The sequence below is a fragment of the Gymnoscopelus braueri genome (assembly GCF_963280865.1).
Source record: "Gymnoscopelus braueri genome assembly, chromosome: 10".
Classification (NCBI taxonomy): Eukaryota; Metazoa; Chordata; class Actinopteri; order Myctophiformes; family Myctophidae; genus Gymnoscopelus; species Gymnoscopelus braueri.
This window is the reverse complement of record NC_137611.1, coordinates 53,897,980-53,911,115: the sequence shown is the minus strand read 5'-3', so window position 1 is coordinate 53,911,115 and position 13,136 is coordinate 53,897,980. Positions and strand designations below refer to the sequence as shown.

Genomic DNA, 13,136 nt, shown 5'->3' with positions numbered 1-13,136 from the left:
AGAGGCAAATATTGTACTTTTACTGCACTACAATTATTTGAAAACTTTAGTTACTATAGTTACTTTGCAGATATAAAATATTACATTATAAAACATACATTAACCACTTTAGCCTTATTTTATACCTAGGCTATTTGAAAATAGCCGATCTACAAGCTCACAACGCGTCGCATCGCTCGCGTTGTGAGCTTGTAGATCTGCTATTTTCAAACATATTAATACGTTTACTGTTTTGAGCTTGTAGATCGGCTATTTTTGCTATTTCGGAATTGGAATCTTGAATATTTTTTAATTGGAATCCTGAAAATTAACATTTTTATTCAACTTCAAATGTATTAGTTATATACTTATGCTAACTTTATGAACTTAAATACAAATACATTGGACGTAAAAAAGACAACAACATTTTAATACTACTATTAAACTATTACTGATACTAGCAGTATATTCAGTATATTCTGACATTAACCTGCGGGCCGCATTTAGGGTAGGTATAGGGGCCGCATGCGTCTCACTGTTCAGTATGCACACCTTCATACACATGACAGGAAATAGACACAGCGGAACAAGGCAAAGGAAATGCACACCCACACACACACACACGCACACACATTATTTATGAGGTGTAGTTAGACGGTTCTTCTGTCGTTGCACAAAACACATTTCACCCACTGTTTTACACCTGTAGACCTGTGATGTGACTATAAAGATGATTCTGATTCTGTCATCTGAACTTATTTCAGTCAGTAACCATTATGTAGGCATTTATAAGAAACTCTGATCCCATGTGAGACTTTACAAGTGTGAGTTCAGTAAATGTCATGAACTCTAGTCAATAAACAACAAGGCAAATAGTCACATTAAGTAGAGTGCAGAGAGAGCTATGGAGCGCCTCAAATACACTAGCAGGTTAACAGTGAACCTAAAGCTGTATCTGTCCAGACAGCCTGCTATCTAAATAACATTCTGTACATTTGAAACTATAGGATACCAAGTATATAATGAACCTACAGTAGTATATGTCTGAACAACAAGCTCTCTAAATAACATTGTGTAGCCTGCATTTGTGTTAAAGAAAAACTAATTGAAATAACAAAACACGTGTCGTGTATTTGTATTATGGACCCTATTTATTGAACATAACCCATATATGAAGATGTATTTACCCAGTCTAGCTGTTGCCATCTTTGAGTTAATTAAAGGAAATCTTACTGTCTACACATGCTCCACTGTATGAAGAGAAGTGTCTGCATAGCTGTGAAGTGTGATTTACATCTCCTTTGTTAACCTAAAAGACAACAGGTCTGGCCTTTGTCTTCTCTTCCTGGACACACTTCAACTGCGGGATGCAGGAAGCATCCAGAGAGACATTAACATTTAGAGCCATTGATCAAAGATGTTCCTTGATCTTCGAGGTGGGGGTCCCACTGACCCCCACACACACATAATGTACCCGCCTGTATTGTAATGTGAGCTACCTAAGAGTTGACTGGAATTGTGACTGGTTAGTTAGTACTGTCCCACGCCAGGGACGCCGATCTACAAGCTTGTAGATCGGCTATTTTCAAATAGCCTAGGTATAAAATGGGGCTAAAGTGGTTAATGTATGTTTTATATTATAATAATGTATATCTGCAACGTAACTAGAGTAGAAGTAAAAGTATAGACAATTGGAAATACTCTGGAAATACTTTACTTTACAGTAAAGTAAAATTACCTCACAATTGTACTTAAGTACAGTCAGCACTTGAGTAAATGTACTTAGTTACTTTACACCACTGCTAGCATCTATCAACAATGTGACGAGAACGAATACATGGAGGAAGAGGAGCACCAGGGGGTTTCCAGACTGTGGTGAACAATGACGAGTGAGTCTGCTGTTTTGACTTAACCCATTAAGACCTCAGGCCGTCTTCTAAACAATTTTCAGAAAAAACGTAAGTTGCTATATCAGTGGTTCCCAAACATTTCCATGTCAAGGACCCTAAAAATGATATGTATTTGGCCACGGACCACCATCTCAAAATATGTTGTTCCGGGGACCCCTAGAAGCAAAGATTTGAGTTACAAATGTTCGCTTTAAAAAATATATTCAAAGATTTGCACACATTTTCACGATTTTTCAAAAAAATAGCAGATCTACAAGCACATAGCGTGGCACTCGGTGCCGAAAGAAATCTAAAATGACACAGATGCGTACCCGGTCTTAATTGGTCAAGGGAAGTTTCTAACACAAGTTCACCAAATTTAAAAACCATGAATGGAATGAATAAAACAATGAATGAATATCACCAAGATAAAAAAAAAACACTTAGTTTCATTATAGTCTGCTGTTTATTTGAAGGCTTCACATCCTCATACAGTATAACACAAGCTTTACAAACACACGCATGTTTTGAAAAGGAAAAAAAATACTCCATTTAAACAATGCATGTTGCATATTAGATTAAAATACAACATATAGTTGTTAATGACTTGATGAACTATAATATCAAGTCCAAATATGTGCACGACAAAATACAAGCAGTTTTAAAAAACTGTAACAACATTCAGGTGACAAAATGAGATGTTTACAGACAGTGCGTGGTTACTATGGTAACTGCTGTGTCCTGTTGTTCAGTGATGTTTGATCTTTCTAGGTCAGGGGTTCTTAACGTTGGGTTCGGGGACCACCAGGGGTCCCCAGTGGAAACTCGCAGGTCTGTAACTCTGAGAGAGTACAAATGGAACCAAATGGATCCTTATACCGGTCCATTTTGTTCCGTTTGTACTCTCTCAGAGTTGAATTAACACTGAGGATTTTACAGTGTAGATTGGGGGTCCCATAGATAAAATATGGGGGTCTGTGGTGTGCCAAACAGTGGGTCAGGACCCATGTTTGGGTTGCGGACCAATTTTCTTGGGTCGCAAGTAAATATCCCCCTTTTTTTTCCTACATAAAAAAAAGAATATATATATATATATATATATATATATATAGTATTTCAAAAGATTTAACAGAATTTAAACAAATAACCTTTTCATCAATTATTATTATTATTTTTTTCAAAATATTAAAATAAAATGTACAATTCCCAAAAAATAAATTAAAAAAAAAAGTTTGAAGTACTGAAAATAGCAGATCTATAAAGCTCACACCGCGGCGCGAAGCGACACGTTGTGAGCTTGTAGATCTGCTATTTTCACTATAGTTTGGGTTTACGGTCTAACGTCTAATTTCTTTTTGGGGTCTTGAGCAAAAAAAATTGGGAACCGCTGATCTAATGCACATCAAACTGGGGGTCCTATAGCAATGAAAATAGGTTGAGAATGTAAGGTCTAGGTGTGGGACAGGAGGTTGTTGTTACCACGGCGACATAATGTTTGTTACCATGGTGAGGACATTGAAAACACTGTGAGTCCTTTGGAAACATCGGAGGAACAACAAGAACCACCTGCCGTCTGTAAAGATCTCAATACATCCATGATTATTCATCTGTCATTATTCCATTATTAACACATATACACACATTATCAACACTTACATTATGAACTCTACAGGTCTCTGTACACACTGTGAGTGTTTATTTCATGCGATTAATTCACATTCATTTAAACCGATGTTTGTGTCATCAGTACATCCACACACAACATGAATATTACCAGACGAGAAATCAACGTAATTTTTTGTTGTTGAAATGAGGTTGATTTTTACCGTTAATACAAGCATCAACCTGTATGAAGCATCCCCAAATTATATTGTCTGATGTAAACATTTTGCGCATGCTTTTTAGGATTGTTCATCCTTCACACTCCCAGTGTGTGTAAGAAAATGTACATTATTAACACATTAACACTATTATCTTATCATGCTGTACCCCCCCCCCCCCCAACACACTATAATAACATTTACAGAACAAGCTAAAAATATTTGCAGTATAGAGAGAAGCAGTATAAAAGACTGTAATAACATATAAACATAACATATGTTGCTGTCGGCTGGAAACCTCACATGTCCAAAACTGTGACTTTTCAGAATTCAAATGAAAGAATACCAAGAATAGCCGATCTACAAGCTCAAAACGTTTCGCATCGCCACGTCTTTTGAGCTTGTAGACAGGGCTATTTTTGGCACTTTTGTGTGACACGTGTAGTATGATGAAGTAGGACATGCATTTATGAAAACACATACAAAGTAAAAATATGGAGATAAGAGGTTTCTGCCCAACCGCGGTAATATGTTTCATGTTCTGTGTGAAATCCAAGTCAAATCAATCTTACAGCACTGGTCTCTTTCTATGTTGTTTACACACAGTGGATGTTCCATTATTTTAAATTATACAAAGAGACAAAAAATACACTATGTCTTCTGTGTAATTCTCCACTAAACGCATAAGTGTACGCATAACGCATGTGATGTCAAACGCTATGCGTACGTGTATGCACAATGAGGCAAAAACTAACAGTTGGGCATAGGATAAAAAAAGGCAAGTTCAAAGGCAAAAAGTTTCCATTTGAAGCCTGATTCATACTTCATCGTGTGACAGCATTATGCACTGATACATTGCTGATCTACAAGCTCTCAACACGTCACAAACGCGACGTGTTGAGAGCTTGTAGGTCAGCAATTTATCAGCATGCAACGTCATGGTACGATAAGTTACACATAACAGTTCCATTGCTATCTGTATATCTGATAATCATCTTGTCGACTGGATAGATCTGGTTTCATATTTGATCACCAGAAGAGCCCAAGATGAATTTGTGGAGCTGGTGTTTACCTGAAAAACACATTTATACTGTTAATACACTGATCATCATCATCATCATCATCATCATCACCATTTTGTCTGTCTGTCTGTCTGTCTGTCTGTCTGTCTGTCTGTCTGTCTGTCTGTCTGTCTGTCTGTCTGTCTGTCTGTCTGTCTGTCTGTCTGTCTGTCTGTCTGTCTGTCTGTCTGTTGCTGGATGTCTGTACATTGTGTGTGCGTGTGCATGTCCGTGTGCGTGTGCGTGTGCGCGTGTGCGTGTGCGCATGTGTGTGCGCATGTGTGTGTGCAAATGTGTACGTGTGCGTGCTTGCGTGCATGCGTGCGTGCGTGCGTGGGTGCGTGCGTGCGTGTGTGCGTGTGTGTGTGTGTGTGTGTGTGTGTGTGTGTGTGTGTGTGTGTGTGTGTGTGTGTGTGTGTGTGTGCACTCACTCAATCTAGCCCATCCACACTCTCAGAGTCATGAGTCCATTGAAGGCGATGGCCTTGATGAAGATCAGTCTCAGCCACAGCACAGACACAGACAGGAATCTCATCTTCGGGTCTGAGAACAACAAATGATTTACATGATATTAATATGTCTGTTGTTTTGTAGATGTTGTGTACATATTTGTACACTCTCTGAGTTAAAAGTGCTGTGAATTTGTTTGTTAAAATAAGTGTTACATTTCTCTATGTGATAGTAATCATTGCTATAGAGCAGGGCTACTCAACTTAAGATGGCTCAGGGGCCACTCAGCAAAATACCAAAAGTCCAAGGGGCCGCCATAAAAATTACGGTCCTATTTTGGATTTTTCGATTTTGTAACGCACAAGAAAATGTACATTTTGACATCATATTCTTTTCACTGTACCAGTTTATTTTGTGTTGTGTGTATGTCCAGTGGTAGACACCTATCCTGGGCGCGCGGCAAAGCCGCGCGGCCGGAAAAATTTGGGGGTCAAACCCCCCCAAAAACCCGAAATGCATAGAAAACTATGCATTATACCTGTAACAATTGACGCACCTGTATGTATGTCTGTCTGTTTGTTTTTGAAAAATGTTTTAGCAACCCATATATTTGAACGGAAATGTATATTTTTATCCTGTGATAAAAATAAATAAATAATAAAATTGTTTTTGTTTTTTTTTGACCATGAGGGGGCCGCCAAGACGCTGCGATCGGGCCGCATGCGGCCCGCGGGCCGCGGGTTGAGTAGCGCTGCTATAGAGTGTTTGTTCAGTAACAGGGGTCTCCCCAGCTCTTTAAAAAAACGTAAATGTTCAGATCATGGGTTACAAATTTCACCCAATCAGGAGAGAGAACTGATCCAGGATAAACAAGTGATGAATTAGCAGCCAAAATGGGAACATAGTGAATTTCTTTCCCGATTGGCTGACATTGGTACCCTACCTGGGTCTGTTTATTAAAGAGCTGAAGGGAGACCACTGTTACCGAACAAACATTCTAGCAATGAGTACTATCACAATATAGAGAAAAGAAACATCACCACAGCCCTTTAAATTAATATGGAGGATTTGGTAGGGAGCTGAGTTGTCTTTATGTACGTACCTGGTTCAATATCGTCAGCGCATGTCTTCCCCAAAGTCACTAAACAAAAACATGAAAAAGAAAATCATTAGGAATTGCTGCTTGGAATTGTGTTCTGTTGTAAATATGGATCTAAAGAAATAGCCAGTGGTGGACAAAGTACTCGACCCCAGTACTTGATTTAAAGATAGTAGATACTTCAAATACTCAACTATTACATTACTCAACTATAAGTCAAAGTTTTAAAGTATTCAAAAGTACACTTTTTTTGGTATCAATAAATAGTTAAAATATCAGACATACATTAACCACTTCAGCCCTATATACATTTCAGCCATTTGAAAATAGCCGATCTACAAGCTCACGTGATAGTGATATTGTAGATCTGCTATTTTCAAAAGATTTTTATACATTTTATTCATTTGAAAACTTGTGAAATGGGACATTCTGCATAATGAGTACTTTCTACTTTTGGTACTTTAAGTACATTTTGATTCCAATACTTTAGTACTTTCACTCAAGTAAATGTTGAATTCTGGACTTTTACTTGTAACCGAGTATGTCTACATTGCAGTATTGATACTTTTAGTTAAATACAAAATGTGAGTACTTTTTCCCAACACTGATAGTAAGTGTAGTCATCTTCATTTGCATATAGATTATCACCTGTAACTGGGCATTTTCCTAGCATCACTTGGCTGTAGTCAGGATCACCAGATGCTCTGACGGCCTCAGATGTCTGGTTGAACCCGTCAATGTTGGCGGTGGCGTTGTGTCTGGTGAAGCCAGTGGCCAGGCACGCTGTGTCATTCTCCTTTTCGTCTTTCAGCTGGTAGAATGCTGGCTTTTCCTCCTCGTCTGAAATAACACGAGACAAATACTCATAAATGATCATAATATACGTCGAAAGATCATGTTTACTGTTCAACGATGAAGTTCTGAGGAGACAAAATACATTCATTATTGACCGACTGCTGTGGTCGTTCTTATGGTTCAGTGCTTTTAATGATTATGTTCTCTATGACACTGTTCCCCAAACAATGGGTCGGGAACCACATATGGGTTTTTGTTTCCTACATTTTGTTTCAAATTATTATTATTTCAAAAGATTTTCAAAATATTCCCAATTTTGTTTTTCTTCATAAGTTAAAACGTTACCAAAGAAATCCATTAAGGGGAGGGGAGGGGAAAAAAATACTTTTAAGAAGTAGTGAAAATAGCAGATCTACAAGCTCACAGCACGTCACATCGCGGCGTGTTCTGAGCTTGTAGATCGGCTATTTTCACTAGTTTGGATCCCGGGGAGACGTCAAATGTCTATTTTGGGTCTCTAGCTAAAAAGTTTGGGAACCACTGGTCCATGAAGCTGAGTCTCCGTCATGTATCATTTGACAGGAGTTTTGATTATGAAAACATGTGACATTACTGGTCATATTAAAGAAGTGCTTCATAGTAGAAAATATGAATGTACCATGTTAATAATGTACACATATGACTCAACCGAACTTAGACTGCAATGCAGTCTACATTATCAAAAAGGTAAATACAGTAAGGGGAAGGTAAACTCCAACAGGGCATTGGAAACTATAACATATTTTTTTTAACTAAAACTGAAACGTAATTATAACCATAGACTAGTTTAAATTTATTTTTGCATAATACTTTTATATGAAAATAATAATAATAATACATTAAAACGTGTGTACCGTTGTGCCATCACATGTCACACTATGAGTGATTGTATGACTAAATCTGCTGGTATTTGGGTGAACTTCTAGTAGAATATCTTAATAAAACAGCCTTTAGTAATTAAAGTATCAAACCACAATTTACAACAAATAACTTAAGTTATATTGACAATTAACAGCTCCAGTTTGCATCATAACACACTCACTTGTTTAATTATTTGATTACTGACGCAGTCAATTAGTGATACAGGGCCATTGTTACCATTAGCTTGAGTGTCTCTGTTTTATGGCAATATGAGTGATTATTGTTTGACTGTAGCTTGTCAACTTCTTTGAAGTTCTTGGTCAAAGTTAGAGATGTTTTGCATTTATACCCATCTATAAATGCAAAAAATCTCTATGTGTCTGTGTGGTGAGAGCCGTCCGACTGATCGACTTTGAACTTGGCGTGTGTATTGCCGAGGACCCTGACAGCACGTACAACGGGCATCGCACAACCGGACGGCCCTGCTTTTCCAACAGGCAGCGCCCTAGTTTATATTAAGTCATTTTAAGTAATTTCCCTATTGGACACTTGTGGTTTGTTGTTCAAGTAAAATAGATCAATTCAATGAAGACAAGCTAATAGATTTAATTGGTTTATTAAAAAGTTACCCTCAAAATGATTGTTTTAACTTAAACGTTAGCACCACAACCAGAACCAAATAGAGTGTTGTCGTAATTGTTATTCACACAGCAAACTGAATGGCTTCAAAAACAACTGACGGTAAATACATTATTTTTAAATTTGCATAAAATGTATTTCATGCAAATTATTGTTACTTTTCTGGCCTCATCTTAAGATCCTCTGTTAGTGTTTTCAAGCTATTTTATAGAGGTACACATGAATTTGGATGTTGATAAAATTAGCATGAACAAGTGAGATTTGAATAAATGAATACATTGAAAACTAATGAACTAACTCACCTGTGTTAACATGAAGCCAAGTTCCTAAACCAAATGTAAGTTTGCTAATTCCAGATCCTGTCACACCGTAACATATCTTTGAACAATAACAATAACCTTTCATAACAATAACAATAACCCTTTGTTCACAATCCACTTTTAGGGGCCAACTGTAGGCTACATTTTAATCAATCTGTATGTCTTATTGTACAGTATCTTCAGATGTATTGTATTTTATGTGTGATTTTATGTGGCATTTTGCAGGGTGTGCTCAACAAATACTGTATAGTCTTCACTTAGCAATTATAATGAACATAATGTAAGGATAATTTTGAGTTGATTACCTTGCTATTTAAACAATGAATTAATTGACGTCAAACTCCAAATCTAATTACGATGTTGTTATTCTTACACCAGTAAAATGGCCATTATGTATGTAATCATTAATTAGGTAACCATTCTGTCCTATACTTTTCAATATTAAAAATTGATCTACTTAAATTCCTATTTCATTCTCTTTCCATATTTTATTATGGGTAAAATACCTTGTTAATATACCCAGTTAAACCAGCATTTTTCCTCATAATGTAAAACAATAATTATTATAGTTGAACATTATAACTCACTTACTTGACAGAACAATTAGTTTGATTCCAGATCCAAATGTGATTTTGAAGTTGTTATTCACACAGCTACACAACTAGCTTCAAAAACCTCTGCCAGACTGTAGCAGTGAATGTGTTAAATCTATCATTAATCTGCAGTCATTTTCATTATCATATATATTTTTTTAATGTTTCAATACAATTAGTCAACTGGACTTTCAATTGATTATTCATAAATATTTCAGCATGTTTGGATTGCTTTCATTTCTGTTTGCTTTTGCATTTTTTTTTATACATTATAGTGGGCTGGATTAATGTAATATGTATTCAGTATCAAATATTAGTACTTACTTTAATTATTAGTTTACATTAGCTCATACTGTTTGTTTCAGGCAGTTTGATTAACTTTTGCTTGCACTCCATCATTTAAATATTTTGTCGCTATAATAAACCATATAATAAATATAACAAATGTTAAAGCTACGGTATGTTAATGTTTATACCGTATGTCATAACTTACTTGTGTGTACTGTTAAATGGATTCCAGCTCCAAACGTGATTTTAGATCCAACACCATTCACACAGCCAGACACTACACTACAAATATCACACTTCATGTCTCATAATAACTAGCTGGTACAGTACGAATATTGTTACTGGTAAAGTATTAAGTTCCACTCTGAATACAGCAACTAAGTGCTATTCACATTTTGCAGGGGTTTTCTGTTTGTTTACTAATTCATTTAGTCTGCTTGCAATTTGAACCTGTTTAACCCATTAAAACTGGGAAAGCATCTGTGTAATTTAGTTAATACAGCATCGTGATAAATTACCACTTTTCACCACATTTTATACTTTGGCTATTAAAAAATCGCTAACATTTGTGCTAATGATTGAATATCTTTAAAGCGAACTTTTTTAACTCAAATCTTTGCTTCCGGGGGTCCTTGGAACAAAATATTTTTGAGATGGGGGGTCCGCGGCCAAATACATATAATGTTGGGGGTCCTTGAATTTAAATGAAAAAGTTTGAGCATCATTGACATAGCAACATAAGTTTAAAAAAAAAAAAAAAAAAAGTTTAGAAGATTGTAGAATCGGCTTCAGGCCTTAATATGGGTTAAACCTAGCATCTTTATTCTGGTGCAAATATAGCTAATCTACAAGCTCAAAATATGTTGCAACACAGCAAAATGTGAGCTGGTAGATTGGCTATTTTTCTGTGATTTGGTGTAGATGGAAATTGTGTACCTAGTATAGACTTCTGGAGTGAACTACTGTAAGTACTGTATTTAAGTGAAAGATGAGCTAATTGGAAAAAAAAGACAAAAAAACTTCAACAATCAAACCAAAAGCTCTCCATTTTGTTACGTCCTGTACTCAACAAGTCACCTGATAATCATGCAAATATTTCTTCTTCTGATTGAGTTGATATAAGAAACATCAAACTGACGGAACATTATGTTTTGTTTTACATTTTGAATATACAGTTTCAAATGTTTTATATGTATCTACTTTTTTAAATGAAAAAACATGTACTCACTCGATTCTATTTTCAATTTAGTTCCTGATCCAAAGATGATTTTCAGGGCATTCACACAGTGTTGTGACCCACAACAATAACTTAATGATAAGCTACTGTAATTATGCAAGCAGAAATTAACGAACCATTACAGTGAATGTTAAGTTATGTTTTTATGTTATGTTATGTTATGTTAAGCCCTACCATTGGCATGGTGAAAACAGGTGATGTGAGCTTGTATCACATCCCGTCATAATATGAGCTTGTAGATCTGCTATTTTAGTTTTTTTATGTTTTAATATTTTTCTTTAAATCATCAACATTGGTGGCATGCCGAAAATAGGGATGCCTAAATTGGTTACAAGTGGGCACAATGTTTACAGAAGCAGCACAATCTGAAAACATTACGTAAGAGTATAGCAAATGATCCCCTAAACCTTAAAACTATGTTTAACCATAGTTGCAGGGCCACAGTTAGTTTGTACTTACTGGTTATGATAGCTAGTTTCATTCCAGATCCAAACAGTATTTTCTGGGATCCAAATTGAGTCACACAACAGATAAAGCTTGACTAAGAACCTCTCACCATTATTCGATTACAAACCTTATTCTGTGGGGGGCAAACGTTTGGGGAAAATAGCCGATAGATCGGCTATTTTTGCAGAAGAGATTTTGGTGTAGAGGGAAATACTACCGGACCTTGTATATGGAGCCCTGAGGAACTAAGTTAGTATGGTTTAAGTGGTTAACAGTTTTAACGGTATAGAAGATAGTGTGGTTGACTCAGTTATGGATTTAACCATTCAAACCTTACAAACTTTTAAATGAATGAAACATGTAAATAGCCGATCTACAAAGCCTATTACACGCATATAGGGACACTAGGGCTGATGTGGTTCAGAACTCATTAGGTAAAAGGCAACATGCAGGTTGTAAAGCATTTCTTATTGTATGTTATAAATAGTTTTTTTATAGTCAGTAAAATAAATGGATGAAATGGTTCTTACTAGACTCTATGAAAAGCTTGATTCCTCTCCCAAACATGACCTTCCTCGATGCGTCATTCACACAGTGCATGTGGCCAGCTCAAAAACCACACACACACACACACACACAAATACCATTACATATTCTACTATTTGTTACTTGTTTTGTCATCAACATATAATACTACTTAATATAACACACACGAGCAACCGGGAATCTACTATATAAGTATAATTTGGGGATATCATAGTTTTATTTATGTAAAACTATTTTAACAACGGGCTATGTAGATGGCTGGTTTCAATTAATCAGGCAGTTTGATAACCGGAACTAGGCAATATAGGCATCAACAATTTTCATATAGTTTTTGTTTCTCATGAGCTTTATTAGTTTTACTGTTAATGTTGAAATAAATATAGAATTATCTGTAAGTTAAACATTGATCATTACTAATACTTACAAATTAAACATTATAGAATTTACTGCAAATGGTCAGTCTTATTGTACTGTATGCAGTACTGTTCCACTGCCATACATCAGTGGTTCTCCCACATTGTCATGTGAAGTTGATTCCAAATTAGTCAAAAACAGCTGATCTACAAGCTCACAATGCATCACATTGCGGTGCGTTGTGAGTTTGTAAATCGTCTATTTTTGAATAGGTGAAGTATAAAATAGGGTTAAATAGGGAACTTATAAAATGGGATAAAACATAATTCTGCTGGACTGAAAATACACATTTTTCCTTATCAAAAAATATATTTAAGATTAAGATATTGATTTTTTGAAACTCCATAATTACTTACTTGATCCAACTACAAGTTTTATTCCGGAAGCAAAGATGATCTTTTTAACTCCAGAGCTAGTCACACATTATGAATGTTCAATACATGAACCTCTAAGACTTGGAGGCAATAACCTCATAATATGATCGCAATCTAAATGACAAGCTGCTGGAACTCTAAACGCATTGACTTTGAAAATGTTTTATTTTTTGTTCTCACAGGACATTGTGCATTGGACACTTGTGTCCAATGCACAATGGATGTTGATTTGTTTTGGGGTTGATGGTTAGGCTTTTTTTCCCTCAGTATGTAACTTTTTAAGTA

General features: G+C 35.9%; 1 protein-coding gene across 1 annotated transcript in view; it reads right to left on the bottom strand.

Annotated features, from left to right (window-relative positions):
- Nucleotides 1-2,315: 2,315 nt before the first annotated feature.
- Nucleotides 2,316-13,136, bottom strand: part of LOC308093689 (uncharacterized protein) — a gene marked incomplete at its 5' end in the record, with an annotated part of 41,782 nt that continues 30,961 nt past the window's right edge. The window contains 4 exons of the mRNA XM_080440018.1: nt 2,316-4,760; nt 5,181-5,292; nt 6,302-6,340; nt 6,947-7,138. Coding sequence (XP_080296144.1) covers nt 5,186-5,292; nt 6,302-6,340; nt 6,947-7,138 — 338 coding nt within the window. The 3' untranslated portion in view covers nt 2,316-4,760; nt 5,181-5,185. The remainder of the gene's footprint in view (nt 4,761-5,180; nt 5,293-6,301; nt 6,341-6,946; nt 7,139-13,136) is intronic.